Genomic DNA, 27,310 nt, shown 5'->3' on the forward strand with positions numbered 1-27,310 from the left:
ATTTGCAGACTTCATAAAATTGCTTCCAAGGCCATCAATTTGAGATACTTACTTACAATATTAAATATTTCAGTACTTGGATTATCTGCAACCACACCACAAAGGCACAACAGTATGAAAACCCACAATGTCACCAAAAATTATTTAAGTGGCAACCCAAGTATACACATAGTGCATGTCTTTTTTGGCTTATTTGCAATGCCAAATATGTATGGTTGCCAAATTAATGTATTTTTTTAAAGTTTTTTTCAGTGAAGCCAGATTTCTGGGTACATGGGAAGAACAACAGTATAAAAAAAGAATTTCTTAAAAAAGTGCTTTATCACCAATATTCTTTTTTTTTTATTATTATTATTATTTTTTAATTTTATTGATCATTTTCACGTAGACCCATTGTTTTCACATATTAGCTTGGCAAAAAATTAGTTGACAAAGAGTTTACAAATGCTCTTCAAAGTTACCAATGAATTCATAATTTTTATGTAGGTGCAGATAATGAGAAATTATTAATAATTTTCACATAAAGAATAGCTAAGACTTAAAAATGATAGAAACATAAAAACTGAGTATACAGTATGACAATAACTATAAATGTAAGGAACATGAATGTTAAAATAACATGAGTCAATATCAGGTGATATGACACAATATTAAGATTACCTCCAATTCCACAGAATAGATACTTTCAACGTCTCTACTTGTGAAGACCTTTTTGAAAAATTTTCATGAACAGTTCCATGAAATGGAGATTGCTCAGGGCTGTCTGTAGCCAATACAAGTCTTGAACCTGATTTTGAAAACTTTAGTTATTGTAAAAAATATATAAAATATATTTTTTTAGCTTAATCTACATAAAACTGAATAACAAAAATCAAACAAATTAAAATTTTGAAGTGGATTTAGCAAGCTAATTTTTTACTTTATTTATGAATTTTTTACTTAATAAGTTATTGTTTTTAAAAGACTAAAATTATTATTTGTAAGTCATCATACCTTGAAATATTTCCTTGAAAGTGATAAGTATCTCTATGTGTGTTTAGATACATTGGTTATCAATAATTAAGAAAAAATCGCAAAAATGACGATTACTCAAAATGTTACATGCAGAATTTAATGAAACTGACCCACAGTATACAACACATAGTAAGGTATAAAATAACATGAAATTACCAGACAATTATAGTGTAGAAATTAGTATATGTATAAAATAAACAAATCATATGTGTCAGTTTGGTATAGGATAATTATCTTCGATATGGAGTATGATCTCCCCTAGAAGCAATACAACACATCCGGCAATGTGTGACTGTCAATTATACAGTCTATCAGTTCCATAGGAAGTTAGAGCCATTGTCTTTGCAAGTCAGTTGCAAGTGTAGCAAAGGTCTAAGGAGGAGGATTGAGAGCTGCACTCATCTTCTTAAAGCATCCCAAACATGCTCAATAGGATTCAGGTCTGGTGATTGAACTGGCCACTCCAAGTGCTGAAGGCAATCATCTATGATGCAAGCTCTATATGGTCTTGTCTTGTAGCAGGGAATTATTTCCTATTGCCCCTGCACACACTCATAAGCATTAAGGATGCCATTTCTATACGCCTGAACATTCATGGTTCCACGTGGAAAGACACGGAGGTTTGTGCATCCATCCAAAGAGCATTCCACACACAGATACTGCTTCCTCCATATGCATCTCTTTCACGGATGTTTTATGGATGATAATGGTTTCTAGGTTCTCTCCAAATCAAATAATATCTACTATCTCTTTGGAGGCTTAACATGGACTCATCCGTAAAGAGAAGAGCCCTCCACTGATCAGCTGTCCAGTGGACATGTTTATGTGCCCACTTCAAATATTCCCTTCTATGACATGACTTGAGCAGCATGCATATGGCTGTTCGCCCCACGTCGTGAGATTTCCTTTGTGAAGCCTTCTATGCATGGTTGACGTTGACACCAACCTTCCAGTGGCTGCAGCAAGGGAGAATCCGAGTTGCGGTTTTATTCCTTTATGCACATGACAACAAATATCAGTCATCAATGCTCGTCATGGCCATCCTTGGCTGAATCTCCTGGATGCCAAATTTGTGGTTAGAAATTGTTGCCAAAGTCTGTGAACCACAGGACTCACATTTAGCCATCTGGCCTCTTCTGTCCAACTTTGTCCTGCCACTCTTCTGTCCAACTTCAGGCAAATGATGCCTGAAGGTCATTATTAAAAATTTGCTATCCCAGATTTCTTATCTCAGTATCACAGCAAAATATGCAGGCTTGCTCTGAAACATGCAATTTTATGCTGCTCACAGATGACGTATTTTGATTGCAGCACCAATAATTTGCATACTACAGCTTTACTCAGCAATTCTTATTTGATAAATTATTAAAATTTTACATCGATTGGCTTATTTTTGAATGAGTTATTGCTATTTTTTTTTATTTGTCATTAATTTTAGGAGTTTGGATACACACTATGATTTTGCTATATATATATGGAGCAACCAAGTGCATAAATTCATTTTATGGAAAGGAGGAATAAATTATAACATTAAAAATAGTAAAATATTTTAAAGAATTAATTTAAAAAAGTATACTTTCTATGCTATATAAATAACAATTCATAACAGATGAAGCTTAATGAAGTAGAGAACAATATCTAACAAACACTATGAATGTTAAGCTCAAAAATGAAATAAATAAATAAATAAATTAGTGCAGTAGTGGAAGTAATTCTGCTTAGTTAAAATTTCTTAAGGATCTCTATTCTCAGTCAACATTAATTAATCTTATCCTTTTAATCACATAAAATTCTTCTGCTTATTCCTTTTTTTTTTTTTTTTTTTTTTTTTTTTGTTATACAAATATTTAACCAATGGAATGAAATTCAGCAAAGAATTTTTTTTTTCATTTTTATAAGGGCATTCAGCTTTTTTACATGACCACCCACATTCATTTCACCAACCATCTCATTTTCAGCACCCAACTTTACAGAAACCTTTTTTTTTTTTTTTTCATATTTACACAACTTTTAATATTCCACTACTGCTACAATGAATATTTGCTAAGTAAATTAGAATTGATTAGTTAATTGATGAGTCATACAAGTAATACATTAAATGATTTAATTTTTGACATTGATAAAAAAGTGAATTCTATATTTTTGGTTCATGATTATAAGTTAGCATAAATCATTAAAATTAAAAAATAAAATACAACTTCAGAAAGATTATATTAATTTTCAAATAGAAAATAAATGAAGGAATTCAGAAGACAAATTTTATATTCATTTTAGTGCAGTATTTAAATGAAAATATGCATTAGCACCTAGAGCCACTAAATTTTGAACATAGTTTTGAAATTTGAGGAACTAAATTTGAGGAACACCTGAACATGTGCTCCTCAAAGCTTAAATTTTGAGTTTGATTTTTATTTATTTCATATCTTGTGTGAATTTTTGATTAACAAATGGTGATTTAAAAGCAATGTGTTGCCAGACAAGCAAAGTGTCAAATGACTATATGTCAAATCTAAAAAATCACCAATTCAAAAGAAATATGTTGCTACTTGGAAAAATGTAAACTATTTGTCTTTCCAATTTAGGTAATCATGCAGTATGCAATCTTCCATGTTTAGTTATTTATTTATTTTTCAGATGGCAGCACAAAAATTGGTAGTTGTTTTAATAATTTCTTTTTCCTGCCATTTTATCACAGGTTTAAATTTAAAAATAGCATTTTAATGGTGCCAGCTAAGGGGGAAAAATGCCAGAAACAAATATTTTTATCTTCCCTGCACCAGCATGTTGCCAAATGGCAAAGTGAATGTTTTTTTCCCCTCAAAATTTATCTCTCTGTTATTGATTAACATATTAAGCAAGCTGAAAGGAATAAACACAGTTCTACTTCTTTATTATTATTAATTACTACCTGGACCTATGAAACCATATTAGCTGAGCCCATTTAAAGTAATTACATATTTTCCTTTTTCATAATAACTGTTTTAGGTGTCTAACGTTTGGTTAATATAATGCAGATTTAACATAACATGATACATTAACACAATGCAGAATAAATTATGACACATAATTAATATTATCATAATGTAATGCATAATACAATCATGAGACATTATGGTATCTTATTACACTATAGAAACAGGATACTTTTTCTGCTCCCACACAATAAATACACTGCAATATCTATATTATTAAGAAATGACAATCAAAAAATGAACATTACACATAAGAAGTTCTGATACTTTATTGTAAGTACTCATACAATATAAAACACATATTATGTACATAATTTATATTTTCCTTTTCAAATGCTAAATTTAAATAAATCCATATACAAGATAGCCTACAAAACTGGAATGTTTCCGATGACTAACAAGTGCAATTTCAGCTGTACATTTAAAAAAATTTCTATTAAATTTTAAAAAAGAAAAAGGTATATATATAAAAGAAAATTTACAAAATAACTGTAAACTAATTTTTAATCTTTTTCTCAAACTGAATTATTAGAAATATTTTATGATATGTATACTTATGTACTGACTTTGGTACAGTCAGACAATTTTCTTAAAGGAAAAATAATGACTTATTATTCAAAAGGCTTTATATTTACTGGGTGTCCTAAAATAGCTGATTTTTTTAAAAATTTATAACAGAAAAACTAAGGTTAGTAGCCATGTAACAATGCTTGATTCTTAGCTGCATCCTTTATATAACGACGATAAAAGTTAATTATTCCAAGAAAGGTTCTAAGTTCATGAATTGTTTCTGGTCGTTTGTAGTTAGTAATAGCTTGAACTCTTTCTGGCAAAGGACGGGAACCCTTAGGTGTAATTAGGTAGCCTAGAAACTCGATTTGGGGAACAGCAAAGACATATTTTGAAACATTAATTCTTAACCCAAATGTATGTAATCTTTCGAAAACTAATTTAAGGTGATTTTCGTGTTTTTCATGGGTACTGGATGCAATGAGTATATCGTCTAAATAGGGAAAAACGAATTCTAATCCTCTAAAGACTTCGTGAATAAATCTTTGGAACGTTGCAGGAGCATTTTTTAAACCGAAACTCATTACATTAAATTCGTATAAACCGAAAGGAGTGATGATAGCTGTTTTACATTTGTCTTCTTCTGCAATGGGAATTTGAAAATAAGCTTTGAATAAATCAATTTTAGAAAAAATATTTGTACCTCTTAAAATATGATGAAAATCTTCAATGCGAGGAATTGGGTATCGATCAGGTATCGTCTGCGCATTCAATCGTCGGTAGTCTCCGCAAGGACAATATGAACCATCCTTTTTCGTAACAAGGTGCAAGGGGCTTGACCACTGGGAGTTTGATGGACGAATTATTCCATTGTCAAGCATAAATTTAAATTCCTCTTTAGCTATAGCTAAGCGTTTTGGATCGAGCTGTCGTGCCTTTGAATAAACGGGTTGACCATCAGTCGTAATAAAATGTGTAACACCATGTTTAATTTGTGTAGGAAAAAGGTTAGGTTTAGAAATTTCGGGATATTTCAACAGTAAATCGAAAATTTTTATGGATTTATTTAATGTGGTTACTGAGTAATCACTGGAAATAGCAGCGACATCACACTGGACACAAAGCTGTGTTACGCCATCAATTAATTTTTTCTTATTTATATCGATAAGCAATTTATATTTGTGAAGAAAGTCAGCTCCTAAAATACCTTTTGTGACATCAGCAATTATGAATGGAAACTGAAAATCACGACGTAATCCCAAATCAAGAGTTAGCGCTTTTATGCCATAAGTGGAAATATCTGTGCCATTAGCTGCATACAGTTTGTATTCAGTTTTACATTTATTCTGTGAAGTAGCAGGAATTATGCTTACGTCAGCTCCGCTATCAATAAGAAAGTGCAAATTTGATCTTCGGTCACGAACGAATAAATGAAATTTGCGACAATCCTTCATATTTTCTGCAGCAGCGTTTGCCGCTGAACCTACTGCAGATTCGAGTTTTCCTGGTTTTTGAAATCGTTTTTTACCCAAGCACACGGAGGTTTGCATTTCTCTGGAATGCATTTTGCTCCAAATCGAAAGTGATAAAAACAAAATTTGCCAGTAGGGTCATATCGTTTACGAGATCGGCTTCGAGATCGTGAACGTGAATTACGTAAATCCGAGTCCCTGCGTCTTGAGCGAATGGTTATTTGATCAATTTTTTGTTCAAGAAAGGTAATTCTTTGCAACAAATCATTTGCGGGAACGGAAGGAGCATTAGTACTAAATACTTCTGGTTTCCGATTCATATCACTAATTTTATCTGCCATAGACGCTAACTTGGTTACATCTTCATCACTAACTAATAATATATTTTTTATGGAGTCAGGTAGCTTCTCCAGCCATAAAGTTTTGATTAGATTTTCAGACACATCTGTAGTAGCAACTGATCTCAACTTCTGCAAAAGTTGGCTTGGTTTCATGTCTCCAAGTTCGATACCAGTAATCAAACGTTTAATCCATACATTTTCACTTTCTTTGAATAAATGTAATAACCTAATTTTAGCATCCGAATATTTTGTGGCACTATCGTTCGTTACAATGTCCCAAATATTTTCGACGAACTTAGGTTCAAGCTGTGAAACTAAATAATTAAATTTCGTTTCTTCTGAAACGATATTACTAATTTTAAACTGAGCTTCAACTTGAAAAAACCATATTTCTGGTTTATCAATCCAAAAAGGAGGTATTTTTACACTCACCTTATGAAGCTCCGGTGACTGTATCGTATCTTTCATAGCAGTTTCAGAAGAGTCATTTGTTGACATTTCGAAAATTAATCAGGGTCACCACGATGTAGCCTTGGCTACTAATGTTTAAAATTAATTTATGACTAGTAACAGCATGAATTATAAACAAATAGCTAAGTTATTGCATTTTATTTTCCAGCTATCGAAATGCGACGCTACGAGCAACGTTTTGAAACCAAAACCTAGCAATCATGAATCAGAACTAGAACTAGTTGCCATTCAGCATAAATTTAAATATAAATATGAATATTAACAAAATATTAAAGTTAATTTTATAAAATAATTAAATATATGAACAAATATATGAAATAAAAAATAATTATTTCTCATGCACTAACTGGGCCACTACAGGTTAAAAAAAGTTCTTGTAGCAAATTCTTGTGTGACAGGGCATAAATATTTCCTCCCAAAGTTCCTGGTTTTAATTAAAAAATTTTCCATCAGATGGCACTGCAGCTAGTAAACCCACCAATCAAAGAAAGATAATTGAAAATCACATCACAATTTTTTAATGAACGAAAATTACATTACAATATTTTAAAAATGTCTATCATCAGCCTAAATCACATGTTGTAATCGAAGGATGAAATTAGCACACATTTTCTGTAAAGTTGCCATTGAAATGGCTGCACATTTGTCACTGATTATTTTTTCAAGTTTCTCGAGTATTTGGGGATTTTTCCAGTACACTGCACCCTTCAAGTGACACCATATGAAGAAATTGCACGATTCTAGTCTCATGAGTACAAGCAGCAACAATATTCCTTTTCCTGCAAAGCATGGGTAATTTCAAACAATTACACAGTTATCAAAATATTCCTCTAAGAAATTAAAAACTGCAGCAGTCCGATGAGGCCTCGCACCATCTTGCATGAACAAGGATGTTGCAGATGATTTGACTTGAGCATTTTCAATGGCCACAAAACCATGCAAAATCGTTCTGAAGTCACTGTATCATATAGAAAAATGGTTCGAATTATACCTTTTCTAAAGACAGCTCCCTATACAATCATTTTTTGAAAACAGTGATTGTGGAACACACACTTGAGGGTTCTCAGTTCCCTGAATAGGCCAATTTTGCTTATTAATGAATCCATTGTAATGGATATGTGCTTCATCTGAAAACCATACAGAGTTCACATCAATATTGACACCATCAATCATTATTATTGCCACCATTCTTCACAGATATAATCTGAATTGGTTGCTGTGTTTGAATTTTACATTGGAACAAGGCTAGGAATGCATTATCTTAAGTGCCACTGTTTCGCTCAATCGACATGCAGCTGCAGATTTCGGACTGATTATCTAGGGAAGCATGCAACTGTTTTCTCACCAAGCAGAGTGCAACAGTTCCAACTTTCTCATCCACAAGACTACCTACTTGTTTGAATTTCTCATTCAATATTTTTGTTGCATTCGGCTGCAGACATTAGTGACTTGGAGTTTGCATTGAAAGCTTCTTTTTGTTGCTCTAATACTTTCTCCCAGCTGGTGGAATTTCAATACAAGCAAAGTCCTTTCCTTCAATTAATATATCATTTTCATAACTTTCTTACACAATCTGATGTTCAGCTCTCTCCTGTTCATGCAGTTACAAATAACACTCCTTTTAAATCAAAACATAAACCCTTTCTGTAGATGCATATCTTATACATTAAAACTGGAGAGAACAGTAGAACGGACTTACAGTGCCATCTGTCAGGAAATGCAGATAGATTCTGCATTTCCTGACAGATGGCATATTTTAAAATTGACAAAGACATATTTTAAAATTGAGGTTAAAACAAATTATATCATGATTTGACTGTAAAAACCACTGAAACTTGAAATGCAACAAAAAGAATGCATACATGGTCATCTTGTTTGTCAGAACTTAAGATTTGTTATGTGTCTCACTGCCAGAGCTGGTGCCTTTTGAACATTTAGTTATTTCTACTAGAGTGGTTGAATTAATACACAAGTAGCATGAAATTCATGTATGAAGCACAGGAAAGAATAGCATTTAAAAATAAAAATTATCCTAGAAAAGGAATTATACCTTCAAGTAATGTTGAAAGATCATCAGCATGAAAATGTATTTTTGAATCTTTAGAAGTGGGACTAAAAGCATTTACTTGATCTTCAAATGATGACAGAGTTTCCACTATTTTAATAATTGAATGAACAAAAATTTTGTTCCACAAACTCACCGCTCCAAAGTTATTTTGAATACAGTAAATAATAGAGGCAATTTCAGTGTTTATATTATTTTGCACAAAACAAATTAAACAAGACCTAGAATTTTCAGAAGAAAACTTTGAGGTATTTAAAAGACTTATAATTTCTTCAGGTAAATCTATTTTCCTATTTACACATTCTTCAATCAGATTCATTAAATCATAGAAATGTCTCTCTATAATCTTGATATATGTGTCAAGCACAGCAGACTGGGTAATAATTTGTGGATGAAAACACCCAATATAAATTAAAAGTTCATCTTCATATATACACTGGATAGCTAATTTTAAACTGCAACTAAAACAAGATCCTGTAAGTGAACAGTCACAACTGTAATGGTCAAAGTAATTCTTGCGAAAACCTCTATATTTCTCCCATACTAAGTCTGAGACAAATATATTATGTAAATTATTTACATAATTTTTAAGAAGGCATAAATTGAAATGATTATGGGAAGTCATTTGAGGCACATAATGTTGTTCTGTGGTTGAAACAGAATGTTTTTCAATAAAATAACAAAGATTCTTCCATTGAAGCTCTGCTTTTGTTACAGTAGGGTTGGCATGAAAAATCAATTTTGGTCCAGTTCACTACTTCTAAATATGGATTAACCAATAACCTAATGATATTCTGCTTCCTAATTTCTTCAATATGTGGTAAAATAAACTCTATTATTCCAGATGACTGAGAAATAACAGAAACCTAGGGAAATAAAATTTAATAAATAATTGCATACTACTTACATCATAATTATTAATACATCAATGTACAGTTAAAATTTAACAATCAGTGAATGCCTGTAATCCACATTCATTTCAATTGCAAACAAACAAAATTTTGGATTTTAGGAAATATAGCATGTAAGTTTGATTGTACTTCTTTTCCTTATATAAATAAGCAAAATTCACTTCATAAAAATACACTATGTTTATAGCATATTTTGATTGAAAAACAATTTAATTCAGTTCTGAAATTATTTAGCATCTTCTGTGCACATATGAACACTCTCTTTTCATAGTAAACAAAAATCTTTAACCTGCAAATTTTTTTCATTTTAGATTAATCATTACATTACATATTCCATTTCCTTTTTAAATTAACTTTATATTAATATATACCAAAAATTCATTAATCCACATCATGTTAGATATTAAATTCTAACTTCAAAGCATCTCATAACTTCTAACTCAGAAGTCAAACAACAAAAATCAGCGTTATATTTACAAAATTTTCACAAGACTAGTTTCGATGGTTTTACCGAACCACCATCCTCAGCTGCAAAACTGCAAATGAACAAGATAGGAAATAATGATTAGATAAGATAAGAAAGCCTGGACAAGAATAAGCAAGTGGCGCCATCTGTTGGTGAAACCAGAACTAAAACATAATTTCTTTAAAGGCCGAAGGCAAATTTGGATTGGAATTAGGATCGTTAACTAGAACAGAAAGATTTTTATGAATGTGAAATGCCTCTAGAAAATCAGTTCTCCAATGGAAGATGTTTTTTGAATAATTTTGGCAGCAGAAAAATTGAAAGTGTGGTTTTTCGGACCAACAATGTTGAGCAACAGAAGACTTCTGTGTTTCCTTTTTTTCTAACATATGCCTCGTTCCTTGACGCGAAATTTTAAGGCTCTCTTAGTTTGGCCAATGTAAATTAAACCACACTGGCAAGGAATCCTATAAATACCCCAGGAATTCATATCCGGAATGGGGTCCTTGAGTACGGAACTCGGAATTTTATTGATGGGAGAATAAACAACCCGAAAGTTAAATTTCTGCAAAATATGTGCAACTTTATAGCTAATTGATGGAAAGAAGGGAATGACAACAGAATTTTTATAATCTCCTAAAACAAGAGTGTGCCTTTTAGTGTGTTGAGATGAGAATTTTTTAACTGCTTGATTAATAATGTTAGGTGAACAAGGCAAGGTTTTATTTAGTGCTCAGTGAAATTAAGAATCTCTTCCCATGCTTTGTTACAAATAAAACATGCTGCACATGCATAAAGCATTAAGCATATGCTAAAGCGAAATACTACTCTTGGAATCTAGTTAAAGCGAGACGTTATTCTTGGAATCTAATTCTTTCTCCTGTTCAAAAAAAAATTTCTGAAATCGGGGGGGGGGGGGGGGTCTGGTCGTTGGAAGGCATGATATCTGATCATTCATAAAACTGAACATCCAGATTTTGTTGTTGATGAGAATTTCTCATCTCAACACACTAAAAGCACACTCTTGTTTTAGGAGATTATAAAAATTCTGTTGTCATTCCCTTCTTTCCATCAATTAGCTATAAAGTTGCACATATTTTGCAGAAATTTAACTTTCGGGTTGTTTATTCTCCCATCAATAAAATTCCGAGTTCCGTACTCAAGGACCCCATTCCGGATATGAATTCCTGGGGTATTTATAGGATTCCTTGCCAGTGTGGTTTAATTTACATTGGCCAAACTAAGAGAGCCTTAAAATTTCGTGTCAAGGAACATGAGGCATATGTTAGAAAAAAGGAAACACAGAAGTCTTCTGTTGCTCAACATTGTTGGTCCGAAAAGCACACTTTCAATTTTTCTGCTGCCAAAATTATTCAAAAAACATCTTCCATTGGAGAACTGATTTTCTAGAGGCATTTCACATTCATAAAAATCTTTCTGATCTAGTTAACGATCCTAATTCCAATCCAAATTTGCCTTCGGCCTTTAAAGAAATTATGTTTTAGTTCTGGTTTCACCAACAGATGGCGCCACTTGCTTATTCTTGTCCAGGCTTTCTTATCTTATCTAATCGTTATTTCCTATCTTGTTCATTTGCGGTTTTGCAGCTGAGGATGGTGGTTCGGTAAAACCATCGAAACTAGTCCTGTGAAAATTTTGTAAATATAACGCTATATATAATAAGTTATAAATAAAAAAATTTTTGTTGTTCGACTTCTGAATTAGTATTTATTCGGCGTGTTATTGTGTCTTAATCTCATAACTTGTTTGCATACATTCCATGTAATAAGCAAACTTGTTTACATTGGCACCAAATATGGATAAATTCTTGAAAATAATCCTTGTATAGATTTTTCTGGCATCAAGAATCAAAAGCATGGTAACAAAGGTATAATGTATAAAGAAATTTACTTTTAATAAATTCAGTTTCAATTCTAGCTCTCTTTATAAGTTGTTTGTTAGCAGTGTTATTAATCCAATTGTACACTGAGCAAGGAAGCAAAAAAAAAGTTCTACATCTTCTGGGGGAGGAAAAAAGGGAGAGAGAGAGAGAGACAGTTCTACAGGGTCGATTGACGAAATTCAAACTGCGTTTTTCATATCTTGAAAGCGCGACTAACGATATATATTAGATTTATATATAGCTTTGTTCAAATATAGGTATTTTGACACAAACTAGGACTTTTTCTGAAATAACTTGCCAACTTTTTTCCATATTTCAACTCTACGGCTCAAATTATGCCTAAATATTAAATTTTGTAAAATTTGGTGTGGAATTCACGGAGAAATTCAAAAATTTATCTTGGCATATTTTTTTCAGTTTGCACCAAGAATAATTCATTTGGCGAACTTTTTAATTTATGGCAACCTATTTTCCTTTCCCTTTTTACACTGTACATGAGTGGGGGAAAAGTCACATCGTTCCTACTTTCAAATAATTTTAAACGACTTTTTAATTTCAAATAATTTTTAAGTGTGTAAACCAACAAACAAGCCAAATTTCAAAACATGTCAATATATAAATTCATGTATATCTTCGGAAATTTGGAATAAAAAGCTCAAATTTTTTACAGGTATGGTTAGAAATAAAACTACTTTAAGATGATGGTAAAAATCTTATAAGTTATAAATAAAAAAATTTTTTTCCAAAAATTTATAAAAATTATTTTAAAATATAAATTTAAAAAATAAATCATAAAAAATGGGTGAATTTTATTTGGAAAAAAATTTCAAACTGTGAAAGAAGGAATCAAGTAAGTGTAATAAAAAAAAAGAGATATTAATAATCACATATCAAATTTGAATTAACACTGAAAAGCTAAAATTTTAAGAGTTAATTTTTTAAAAACTACTCATGCGATTTTTATAAAACTTTGCAGTTTGGTATAATTTGAGTTGCAGAGTCGAAATATAGAAAAAAACTGGTATCTCATTTCTGAAAAAGTCTAATTTTGTGTCAAAATACCTATACAGTCAAAAGTCGTTAATCCGGACTCGTCGGGACTTCGGCGATTCCGGATTATCGATTTTTCCGGATTATAGATCATCAGTTTAAATCTGGTAAGATGGCATGCAGAAATTATAAAATTTATAATTTATTATAATTTTTACCATACGTTATACATTAAACGCGCACTAGTAAACATATTTTGCGCACGCACACAAGCATATTCGCAGCCGTAAATGCGTCAAAGCGACGCATGCGCAGAAAGTTTGTAGCTTTGAGGTCCGGATTATAGATCATTCCGGATTATGGGTGTCCGAATTAGCGACTTTTGACTGTATTAGAACAATGCTATATATAAATTTAACACATATCCTAAATCGTGCTTTCGAGACATCAAAAACGCAATTTTAATTTTGTCAACCGGCCCAGTAGAATGGGAGATATAGAAGTTTTCTCTTTCCCCTTTTCTTTTTGTGCACAGCGTGCATGTAAGGAATGTAATGGTAGAATTAGTATAGGGGCTAAAATTATAAAAAAATGCATAATTAGAGTTTTCATAAACAGTGTATTTATTAACTCCTTTTTTTCACTTGCTTAAATTTATTTTAAAAGTATTTTTGCAAATATATATATATGTATATATATCTATATTAAATATTTTCACAAATATATACATAAAATATTTTGATACATTTTTACAAAGCAGTTCTTTATTCCTTTTTGAAGAATGAAAAAAAAAAAAAAAATCCCTATCATTTATCCCTCTTTCTCCCTACTATATCTTTCACTTGTACTAATATATTTCCGTTTAATATAAATGTATTGAAAATACTATTATTCTGTCTTGAATAAATCATAATTAAATAATTACTAAAGTATTATCTAGTTATTTATGTGCAAACAATTCAATTTTAACATAAAAATTAAGAAGGGGAAAAATGTAAACAGCATTCAGGAAATCATGATCTTTAATCCATAATATTCACTAATGCACACAATTTTTGGCCCTGAGGTATATGAATTTTTGGAATTCTACGTTAAATACCTTCATAAATTTCATAAAATAATCATAAAAGTTCTTTTAAGTATTTTAATAAAATTCAGACTTCAATAATAATTAAGCTCATTTTTACTTCAGAAAGATTTTTCATTGAGAGCTTTTCCTCCTAATGTTATGTCAAATCTGATTTTGCTATAATGCTGAGGTATTTCAGAGAAGATATGAATAAAAAGAAAGACCAGAGGACTGGCACAATCATAGCTGGTTCATTCATCATAACAATGCACTCACCTACATATCCCTGAAAATCGTGCAATTTTTGGCCAGTTATAACATAGTTACCATTCTACATCTTCTGCACTCATAAGATCTTGCTTTCTGTGACTTTGTTTCTCAAATTTAAAATGAAACTAAAAAGATAACATTTTGAAACTGTATTTAACATTCAACAGGAATCACAAAGAATCCTTGGTAATTACATAGAAGGACTCTTGCAATGCTTCCAAGGTGTGAAAAACTGATGCTATCTTTACGTATGCTCACAAGGAGATTATTCTGAAGGTAATGGTAGTCAGAATTGAATAAATTATTAAAGAACTTATTTTTTCATCAATACCAGAAACTTTGTAATAGTACTATTAAATATACACTATAATCTAGAAACAGTTCAATTTGCATTATTTTTATTTAAAAATAATTATAAAATGGAACTCAGTTTTATTTTTAAATACAGGGGTGTGCAGACTTTTCCAGGGTATGGGCTACTTCTAAATTTTTTCAAGGTGTTGCAATCCACCCAGTGGTGTAGCGAGTGGCGAGGTAGGTGTGGCGACCTAAAAAAATGTCTACAACTTTTATATAGCTTAATAATAAATACGGAATATGTATTTACCTACCTAAAAAAACTTACTCTTTTTAAACCATGTTTAAAGCAAGATACAAACATAATAATAATAGCCATAAATATAATAATTTCAAATGATGCGTTTCTTATCAAACAATTCAAAATACATTAAAAAATAAAACATTTTCATCTAAAGTTAGTTCTCGTAGTTATAGTTAGTAGAAGTCTTAGTCTGCATACTGTCCGCTAATCTTGAATATATCGGTATAGTACAATTACTAACTACTAATCTTGCACTCGATTGTAAGTGGCCAACTGTGAGATGTGAATGATATGTTGTCTTAATTGTATTTATCATTGAAAAGGTACATTCACACAGACAGGTAGTCCAAAAAAAAAACAATGTTAAATGAAATGCATATATTTTTTTTTTTAATTAGTATGCTTTAACCTCATTTTCTCCATCAAAATGACATAATTTTAATAAATAGATTAATAATTTATATCAATAAAGAGAATGTATAATTTACATTTTCAGTCATTTCTTCCACATTAACATTGCCAAATGGGTAACACATGACTGCAACAATTGGTTCTAGTCTAGTAAATTCACGAAAACGTCTCTCAAATTCAGAGTGAAATTTTATTATTTCATCATAATATTTCTCTTTGTTTAATGTACCGCTGTTTTTAAACAACTTATCAGAAATATTTTTGAAAACTTTTAGTTCATTCTTCATCAACTGAGAAGATACTGGCTTTTAACTTGTTTTTGATAGTATTAACAAATCCAATCAATTCTATTATTGTTTGATTTTTGACTTGCAATTGTAAGTTCAATTCATTAAGATGGCTTGGAATATCAACAGCAGAAGTTAAATCCATCAATCAAACGCCATCACTAACTACAATGTATGCTTTATTATTTGATTCCGAAAAAATCTTTACCTCTTGTAGTAGGCCCCTGAATCTTTGTAAAAATATACTTCAACTTGACCAATGAACATCTGCATGATATAACAATTTGCCATAATCAGATTCATTTTCTTCTAGTTGGGTCTGAAACATTCTTCTCTGAAGATTTCTTCCTCGAACTGAGTTCACAGTTTCCATGCAGATTCCCATAACATGATGCCTATTTAGAATTTTACAACAGAGAACTTGTTGGTAAATAATGCAATGAAAAGAAAGAAAATGCGGTGTCATCGTCTCTGATACACATAGCCAAAAATGCATTGACTGTGCCGGTCATTGATGGGGGCCCCATCAGTTGTCATCAATAAAAATTTATAAATTGAAATTTTTTTCTCCTCTAAGTATTTTTTGAAGGCACAGTAAACATCTTCACCTCGTGTTTTCTTCTTCCGAGGTAATATTGTTAATAATTCTTCTTCTACACTCATATTTTTAAAAACCATTCTTATAAAAATACAAAGTTAAGAAATATCAACTATGTCTGTAGATTCGTCAAACTGCAAGGAAAAGCAAATACAGTTAGTAATATCTTCAGTCAGCTGATCAACGAGATCAGAATTCATCATTTCTATACGCTATGTGATAGTTCTATGTGAAAGCTGTACATCTTTAATTGCAGAAATAATATCACTTTTGTTCTTGAATGAATTAAATAATGAATTGTTGGCTTTCAGAAATGCTTTTTTTTTTAATCATTTCTCCATCTATGAAAGGTTTCTTATGTTTTGCTAACACATGACTCGCATGAAAAGATGAAACTGTTGCAATAGAGTAATAGTACTTAGATATAGTATTGAGTTGAATAAAATAATGATTGTTGTTAATAAAATAATGATTGATTTATTGCGATTTTACTTTTGTTTATGCAATTCGCTTTTTTAATGGAAAATCAGTATCAAAACTTCCATGCATGCTTTTGAAATTCCTTTCAACATTTTCTTTTTTTAGAAGTGCTACACTTGCATGACATAGATAGCACACACATTTTATATTCATCATTCTAAAGAAAAACTGTTCTTCCCATTCTGTATTAAAATTATTTGTTTTTCTTTTCTTAACACTAGATTTTGACATACCCCTCTTTTAAAATATAACATATTACTATTTTACTACAAAACCATAAGTACATCAAAATTGTCAAGTTGAATGTTTGAAGAACTTTAAGGACTGCTAGACCATGGACGTATTCAATGCAGCCGAGCAGCGAACATATGTGAACCGATGAATCTGTAACCAACGTTATGTACTTAAGCGTCATCGTGCACTCTCAGTGAAGGTATATGTGTCATCTACACATTCACTGAATCATTTGTTTAAGTAAGCACAGTCGCATCGATTGTGAAAAGCCCATTCTCCAGCCTAGCTGGCGTCGGTGTTCCATAAATATGTTTTGTTTAGCAGGCACATTTTACATCTTAGTTAAGGTGGTAACCCCAGAATGTCTTGTTAGTCCCCTGGTCAATCCCAATCGGCTTAATACCCACCCCTGTTTTAACAGATTTCAAACAAAATAAAAGATTTAGCCGATACTCTTTTTTAAATTACAGTGTGCACAAATAAGATTCCTGAAGTATATCATATCATAAATGTAAAAAATATAAATCTATATTCTTACCACTTTTTCTAAGACAGTACAAAATTCATCAGTAACTAATTCATCTGAATTCAGGACATCCTCTGTCTTGTGTAGGTTTTCTATAGTACCAAAGATTCTTGATATATCTTCTATACAGGAATTAATTCTAAAATTAAACATATTAATAATAAAAATCTAAAGCAAAATCGAGACTATATTGTTTAAAATACACCAGTTTATTATATTTATTATATAAACTCATAATAATAAGTGCACTTAGTTGAAAAATATTTATGTATCACGAAAAAAACAGCGAATTGAAAATAATAAAAAATCTTTTGCTTGCATTTTCATGCTTGGCAAAAGTAGTACTGTAATCTACTTACCAACAAGGCTACATTCATTATTACTTATTACTACTACTAGCACATATTACTAAATTAAAAAAATATATTCCAATTTTCCACTAGATTATACACATCCTAATATCAAAGCTCAACAAAATGAAAAATGTGCTGCAGAATTTTTGCATATTTGTTCATTTACTTCAAAAACAAATTCTAGCATAATCATATTTTGATTTATATCATATTTATATAAAATAATCATATTTTGATTTATCAATCATATTTTGATATATAAAATATAATCTAATATGAATCATATTTTGATACATAAAATAATCATATTTTGATTTATGAGAGTAAGATTAATTCTTCTTTTCCTCAGAATTAGGATCTTTTCTAATTTCAGCAAATTTCCACAAAAATTTCTTATCTTTTTAAACATTCTTAACATTTCTTAACATCATACACAGTTCACAGCTAACAACCAGCATTTGATAATGTGAGAAAAAGACATTAATATAATGAATCATTTTTAAATAATTCTTGTTAAATTATATATTTTTCGTCATCAATTTCTCCAAAATCAGCAAGAATTAAATGAACTTAGCTAAGATTGAGGTGTCAAAATATTAAAAACTGGCTATGTGATAACTATGCTATGTGAGTTATGTGATATAACACCATGATAGCAATAGTATATGATTCATGAATGCCTCTTGTTGTGTAGAAAACCGATCCTGCTAATACCAGCATTTTGCATCAAAGGATAAAGGTTTCTAATACTGAATTAAATCAATTTAAATTTTGGATTTTTGAAAGACCTGGCATTTAAGGTTGATTTTTTGCAGGAATTATCATATCTGTCAGAAGCTGAACAAAATCACACTATAAGAATTATAAATGCTAACTGCTTATTGATGAAAACAATCACAGCTATTAATAACTTTAAAAATTCTTACTCAAACATTATTCATTCAGAATTAATCAGTGTTAAAATCAAAGGAATTTGAGGAATTAACAATCAAAAGAAATAATAAATTTCACAAATTACCATAAGAAAAATTACTAAATTGTTTTATAATGGTTACACTAAACAGATTATTGTAGTGAAGTAATTATAAAATAAAAATTGTAAATCGTAAAGAACTCGATTAAAAAAAAAATAAAAGCAATGGTAAAAGTTTACAATTGGGTGCCCCTTGCTTTTTGGCGATTCTTTTTTGACGCCAAGATCGGCGCCAGAAAGACACAATTTCAAGATGGCCGCTACACAAAACCAAAATAAAAAGACAAGGAATTGCATAAACTCTGTGTCCATGTACACATGGATCTGTTTTCACTGAAAAAAACATCCCAGAATTGCACAAACTAGGCATTGCACACTGCTTTAAATTTGTCCATGTACACATCAATCTATTTTTATTTTAAAAAAAAATTAGGAGGCTAAAACAAAGTTAAACAATCATGGTAACCAGAAATGAGATTTCACTGCCAAAATTTTACAAAAATTTGTCACTTATCGAAGGGTCACCCAATTTTACACTAGAGTAAAAGCAATTCATAATGTTTATTATCTAGTGACATGCAGCATGGAAGAAATAATATGCCTAAGCCTAGAAGAAAAAAAAAATATGAACATTAACTGGTATTTTCTGACTATCCACATAGCCTCTGAAAATTGCAAAAAAGTACAGTCAAATACCGAAAATCCGCCAACTCCTGAAATCCATGTTGCCTCTCAAAATATAAACATTCAGTTTATAGGTTTTGAAACAGCAACATGGAGTATGAAATATCAGAGAAAAAATACCGGATAATAACATTATAATTACTGAATAAAATGCGTCATATTGGAAATACCAAATTATTGACATTATGATAAAAATTTTTTCTCTCCGGTCTGCATAGAGGTAAAACAGCAGATGATTCACTTAACTCTTCTTTCAAGTATATGATTCACATTGTTCTACTTTCTGAGCTGTTATTTCCCGAGATTATTTAGTGCTGCCATTTTTTTTTTATTATCCGGATATTTTGTGGATAAATTAAGAATATTTTAAATTTCAGCACTTTTTAATACAATGACAGATAAGAAACGCACTCATGATTTTACTGCTTGAAACGCTGAAAAACGTAAACACATTGCATTGACGGTAATACAAAAAATGGAAATTCTGCAAAAGATGAAAGGCAGGTTTATACTCCTTGGTTTATAGCAGAATCATATGGAATTGCGACATGGACCATGTATGATATACGGAAAAATAAAGAAAAGCTGTTATAATTTTACAGCAACAGTGATTCTACCACCGGAATCCAAAACCGGAAATCTTTACATGAGGTGAAATCGGCAAACCTCAATGCCATCTCATACGAGTAGTTCCGGCAGCGGCCCATGAAATGGGGTACCAATTTCAGCACTGCTCCTGAGAGAAAAAGGGAAGCAGATTCATGCTGATTTACAAATAGAGGAGCCTAATGCAAATGAATAATAAAATATAATCAATTTATATATGTAATAATAATTTAATGCATATAATAAATTATTGTAATAATGTATATAATAATTTTATTAAATGTATCTAATATGCCTTATTTGTTTTGCACTTTTAGCCTGAATATTATGATTTATCTTTTGTGCCTCGAAATTCGCAAAATCCTAAAATTCGCACAACCTCTGGTCCCAAGCTTTGCGGATTTCTGGACTTCTACTGTGAGACAAAGCAACATATTGCCAAGATAGTTGTATAACAATCCATCAAAGTGTTTATATGGTAACCCTTGTATATGTGCATGTCTGTTTTAGTCAGTGCACAGTTTCTAAGTTGTACAGATGACCAATTTGTACAATTCACTTTTTTGGTACATATTAACTATATTATATTATTTTTGGTACATATTATTTTTTTATACATATTATATATTATTTTTGGTACATTTATCCCATCAAGCGAACAGAAATTATCGGCAAATGGTGTGATTTAGCGTCAGTTGTAGATAAGCATGAAGCAACAAAGCATGCATAACATTTTTTTTTTTTTTTTTTTCTTTTTTTTTTAATGAAACCCCAAGTGAGTATCGATAAGTCACAAAATGAATGAAAAAGGAAAAAAATTAACTTGCTGTTGCTGTACTTTTCATGCATTTGAAAAAAAATTATTAAAATTTCAGACCTGGCTTTTACGGAAAAGCAAACAAGTGATTATTTTCAAAGTTACGGATTCCTGCCATCAAAAAAGTGCTATTAATCAAACCAATATGGTCAGTTGAATATGGCTAAACCATAGTAGATTTGAAAAATTACTTGCAGGAAGTTTGTACTCATACATTGTTCTAAACAGAGTTTCTGGTAAAACCAGAAAGTCTAAAAAAATGCTGGAAATCAGAAAGCCATTTTATGAAGTGCAAAAATAAAGCAGGTAAAATACTGATAGTTTATTAAATAAAGAGGCACCAGTTCCTTCATAATTTGTCAGGAACAGATGGCACAATTTTGGCAGGACTCCATAGACTTTCATGGTCAGTGAGACAATATGCAAGTACACTGTGCAAAAAAAAGGGGGGGACAGTTCTATATCTCTCATTCTACTGGACTGGTTGATGAAATTCAAATTGCATTTTTTATGTTTCAAAAGTGTGACTTAGGATATGTATTACATTTATATATAAGCATTGTTCTAATATAGGTATTTCGAAACAAAATCAAACTTCTTCCAAAATGACATGCCAGTTTTTTTACACATATAATTTACTATGCCGAAATATTAAATTTTGTAAAATTTATGGAGAAATTCAAAAATTTACCTTTGAATATTTTATTTTATTTATTTATTTATTTATTTATTTTTTCAGTTTGCCCTAAGAATAATTCACTTGCTGAACTTTTTAATTTATGGCAACCTATTTTTCTTTCCCTTTTTACATTGTGCATGAGGAGGAAAAAAGTTACTTCCTTCCTACTTTCAAATAATTTTTAACAAAGTGTGTAAACCACATTAGATGTTATTATCGCTTTCAACAAACATGCCAAATTTCAAAATTCCCATACATCTTCAGAAATTTTGAATAAAAAACTCTAACTTTTGGCAGGTATGCTACTTTAAGATGATGGTAAAAATTTTATAATTATAATTCAAATTTTTTTTTGAAAAATTTATAAAAATAATTTAAAAAATACAAATTTAAAAAATAAATTATAAAAAAAAAGCGAATTTTATTTAGAATGAACCTAAATTTCAAAATATGAAAGGAATAATCAAATAAAGTTTAATAAAAAAAGAGTTAATAAATATATACCAAATTCAACTAACACTGAAAAGTTAAAATTTTGAGAGATAATTTTTAAAAAACTACTTATGCGATTTTTACAAAACGTGGCAGTTTGTGTCGCAGAATCGAACTATGGAAAAAAATTGGCATGTCACTTCAAATAAAGTCCAGTTTTATGCCAAAATACCTACATTAGAACAATGCTACATATAAATCTAATACATTTCCTAACTCGCACTTTTGAGACATGGAAAACGCAAATTGAATTTCATTAACTAGGCCCAGCAGAACGGGAGATAAAGAACTGTTCAATTTTTGTGTATGTGCAGTGTACTTTTTTAAGTGAAAGCAGATGTATATGTGTACATGAAGAGAAACAACAGTGTGAAAAAGAAGGACTTCTCAAAAAAAGATAATTTTTTATTACCAACATTCCTTGCTTTTTAATTTCATTAATTAATTGCTTTTGTATGGAATTTTCAGTGTGTCACTAATGGCTGTTGCCTTTTGCGCATTAGCTTGCCAAAAAATTAGTTGCAGTAATTTAGTTGTAGTAAATTGGTAAGGAGTTCATAACATTTAAGAGGAAATGTGAATAATCAGTACCTATTAAATTCTGGGGATTTTATTGAAATATCATTAACAGGAAAACTGTTTAAAAAAATTCCAAATAATGTAAGGAAAGCAAAAGTCATTTTTGAGACTATAAGTACCTCTGAGGTTAGCTTATATTTTAGGGTGCCCCCTTGGATTATCACCAAGTTGTTGCTACAGTTATCACAAAGTTGTTTCATTTATGGTAACGTGAGTAGTTGAATGTTATGGAAATGCTATTATGACATGATTGGTTGCATGATTGTGGTGAATTTGACTGATGGGAAAATATTTGTAAGGGCTTATTTCTGCATTGCATATTGTGTACTTTGCATCATAAAATGGTTGCCAGTGGTAAACTGGGTGTTTGGTGGTATAGAACAAGAGAGCAGAAGGTATTTTTTTCTTTGAAGTGTTTGAAGACAGAAGATGAAAAACTTTCTTCGATGTAATTCAATGGAATTATAAGTGTCCTGTTTGTACAAAGGAAATGCATACAGTTAAATATAAAGACCGTTCAGATGGCTTTGAATGGGTTTGTCACAAGAAAGGTTGAAATGCTCACCATATATAAAGCATTCCATTAGAAAGGGAGCATGGTTTGAGGAAAATTTTTGGATGCTGTTAAGGAATTTTGTGTGCCACAGACTGAAGACACAGAAAGTTCTTAATAAGATAAGTGGATATTTCCTTTGTGTAGTGTGTAGATGCGATAGTGCTTTTTTATGTTATTTCATCGTTTGATTTAAAATGCAGTTTATTGAGATTATATATTTTTTGTTTGGCTTTATTGTAGAATTGAGTGCTCCTTCGATTTTTAAGTGAAAATAGAGCAATGTGTACATAGGCAAGGTAAAGTCAGTGAGCAATGCCAAGTTTGTGCAATTCTCTGATTTTTTTTCAGATGAAAATAGATCGGTGTGTATATGGACACCAAGTCTGTGCAATTCTTTCACTTGTTATCTTAGTTTTGTGTAGCAGCCATCTTGAAATTGTGCCTTGCTGGCCAATTATTAAAAATCGGCAATTTTCACCAAGGGGCATCCTTAAATATATTTTTACCAATACTGAAGCTGAAAAAGCTTTCAGCTTGATGGATATTACTTATGTATTAGTGTAACCACCTTAGTACAAGACCCAAAATTTTCACAATTTGCAAAATTCTGACAACCATGCAAATCATAATTCTCGAATTTGAACAGTAATGTTAGCAATTTCATATGAATTCTGTCACAATCCAAGTTCTAATAGCTTATATAGAAAAGTCATGAACTTTTTTGGTCTTAAATGCAATTTTAAAATATGTGCTTGTGGTATTTATCCAAAATGGAACAAACTGCAGTAAAATGTTTTTCAAGAATAAAGTATTTTGTCACAGAATCACTAATGGGAACAACAATGGCTTTGAATCTCTTCTCAAAGTAATCATCAGAAAATGTAACCTAGATTAAAAGAAATACAACCACATTCATAAATAGTTATTAGTTTATTAACTGATTTTTGGAATAAATGTCTAATTAAAATATAGAATATAAATGCATGTGATACATAATTTTTTGCTATTATAAGCCAATATATGATTTCTTCCACAAAAAATTACCAAATTGGGTCTGCTAATATATAAATATTTTCAGTTTTAATCATAATCTTGCTAAATACAAAACTTTTTAAAGGAATTTTATTTAATTAAAAAAAAATTGTTTAAAATCATCACTAGCATCTCCTAATCAACTGATATAAAAGAAGAGGAAATTGTATGTAGCAACTTATGGCATAACTTATGTCCCATACAGGTACAGTTAGAAGTCAGCAGGGCTCCAGAAATTCCCCACTGGTCATATAGGTATAGTTGTATCGCACTTACTGTGCAGTTTCATTCTAGTTTTGATAGAGAACACCCCAGGAGAGGCACTTCAAGGGTCTCCCATCCTTCTTTCTCACCACCAACTTCTCAAGAGGACTTTCAGCTTGCCATTTATTTTGACTGCCCTCCTGTTACACTGATACTATATACACTTATAAAGATTTTTGTAAATGTAGGTACAAAGATGTTTGTACGGGTACTTTTATGTTATCAGGACCAGATTCAGAAATGTATGTATGTGCATATATGTGTGAGTGTGCATATATACTCATGCAGACATTTATATAGTATGTGTGTGTGTACATGTATACATGAACATTTACATCCATAGATACATTTCTGAATCTGGTCTCATTAGCAGAAGAATACCCTTACAAACATCCATGCCTTCTCTGGGCCCACTGGTATGGCAGTCAGCATCACTAAAGCTCGGCGGCTGCATTGCATACATAAATTTACTTATTTTCTGTAATATTTTTTTTTCAGTTTTTTATTTTAAAATGTTTTCTTGGGCAGACAAAATTATTTGCATGCATTTTCTGTTATTGTAAAAAGTAAAACATTTAATTAGAATTTCATATTTTTTTATAAAATAATATGCAAGCCCTTTATAATAATTTCATAACTCGCCACTGGCGACAACCAGTTTTATATTATTTTTAAAATGCCCTATGTTCTACTTCCTTGACTATTTCCTATTAAATAATATACGAAAATTAACGAATTTTAATTTACTTCAGTGCCCCCCCCGTTTCATTTTATTTTTTACGGCAATAATTTGTACATTTATATTACAGTCATAAAGATATATTTCGGTTTAATCCAACTATACGTTATACACGAAATTTGGCGAAATTCAGGAGACAATTAAGTTTACATAGCGGGGATGATTTTAGTTTTATCAATTTATTGGTATTTATTTTTTCTATAAAGCCGTACCATATATTAAGATTTTTTCTTACTTTCAGAATAAAGAAATATCTTAAACATGAAAGCAGTGTCAAGACAAAAACTATTCACATAAAGAAAATATATTTGTGTCCTACATTGCAACAAATAATCTTATAATTTACATAGATGTATACCAAACACATAAACTTACTTATCATCTATCTATTTAACATATACCTATAAACTTACTTATCATCTAAAATCTGAACTCTTTTATTAAAATGAAGTTTCCTGGACATGTTATGTCTTTTCTTTCAAATTCGTCATTCCGACGGTTGCCTAGCAACGCTCGTGGTTACAGCTAAATACGAACTGAATAAGTGTCAACAATAAAAAACCTCTCAGACTTTGAAAATATATGTGTACTTTGTCTATTTGTCTTCTTTGTAAAATGACTGTGGCGGAAGTGTTACGGATAGTTTAAAAAGTCGTAATATAGGGAGGAGGCGTATTTCCAAACCCTACCCCACTTTTCGAATTTTTGACGTCACGGAAATATCGACTAGTTTCCCCTGGCAAGACGCCTACCCTAAGGCGTATTTCCAAACCCTACCCCACTTTTCGAATTTTTGACGTCATGGACAAATCGACTAGTTTCGCCTGGATGGTAATTCTTGAGCATGCGCTGAAGGGCAAGAAGTACTTGCACTTGTAAACAGTATTAATTATATTGTGTGAAAGTGCATTCGTTTATGTAATTGCATAATTTGACTGTTTCTGTATAAGAAAACTTCATTCAGATAAAATTTATTTTAATGTTATTATTATCTGGTAATAGGATTATACGAAATGCTGAATACTCTTGGTACTATCATAATCTTCGCATAACCTTTCACATTGTATTTTGCGTTATCATTGTAAAATATATTTTATTATAAAGATTAAATTACTTTGTTAGAAATGTGAATGTTCTAATTTAATTTTCTTTTTATCACTTATTTATTTTCGCTTTGAAAACACATTCATATTTGACAAATAATTATCTCCTCTGAGCATTTTTTGATTGTTTAAAAACTATATATTTGTCAATAATGTAATAAAAACTCGCTAATCTAGTGCTTCATAGATCAATATGACAACGAATTCGAAATGTTTTAAAAACAGTTCTTTAATCTTTAGTTTGTAGTAGATGCAACTAATGTCACAGAGAAAATTTCAATAAAAAAGTTCTCCATGTTAATTCAATAGCAAAATTATTTCTATTTCAGTGAGAAATCCACTTTCAATGCTTATATAACAGAAAAATGTAACATAAGCATTTTAGAAGTTTTAAATATAAGCTAAAGGTTTGTTGTACAATTTTATGTAAGAAATGTAATAATTTACTTTCATTCCTTTTAAATCAGCATATTTGTTTCCAATAGATAACTGAAATTTTTGGCAAGTTACAGACTTAACTTGAACACACAGTATGCCGTTACTTAAAATATCAATTAATTGTTCTTTTTCATTTAGAGATACATTGGAATTGAAAATACTAAAGGCAAAATGGGTCACAAATCCAACCTAATTCCTTATTTGGAAATTTTTCAAAAAAATTTCTGTCAGTTTTATCATATGTTGTTTTAAACAAGAAATCTGTATTATTTTCTTTAGTAAATTCTGAAAAACATGTTTCTGTTGTTTTTGTTCAATTCTCCTTGCCAAAGTATTAGCTTAGTTTTAAAAAGCTTCAATATTGGTGCTCATTATTAAAATGCTTAGGTTTTTAGAAAATGTCT

At 30.6% G+C, this 27,310-nt stretch overlaps 1 protein-coding gene across 1 annotated transcript in view; it reads right to left on the reverse strand.

The window, feature by feature from the left end:
- Positions 1 to 25,888, reverse strand: part of LOC118187664 (uncharacterized) — a 132,064-nt gene extending 106,176 nt beyond the window's left edge. The window contains 5 exon segments of the mRNA XM_085811078.1: positions 661 to 787; positions 8,831 to 9,587; positions 9,589 to 9,711; positions 17,604 to 17,730; positions 25,779 to 25,888. Of these exon segments, the coding sequence (XP_085667204.1) occupies positions 661 to 787; positions 8,831 to 9,587; positions 9,589 to 9,711; positions 17,604 to 17,730; positions 25,779 to 25,828 (1,184 nt within the window). The 5' untranslated portion in view covers positions 25,829 to 25,888.
- Positions 25,889 to 27,310: the final 1,422 nt, after the last annotated feature.

The sequence above is a fragment of the Stegodyphus dumicola genome, chromosome 2, assembly GCF_044657685.1.
Source record: "Stegodyphus dumicola isolate Sdum_Otavi_A_Nest chromosome 2, ASM4465768v1".
NCBI lineage: Eukaryota > Metazoa > Arthropoda > Arachnida > Araneae > Eresidae > Stegodyphus > Stegodyphus dumicola.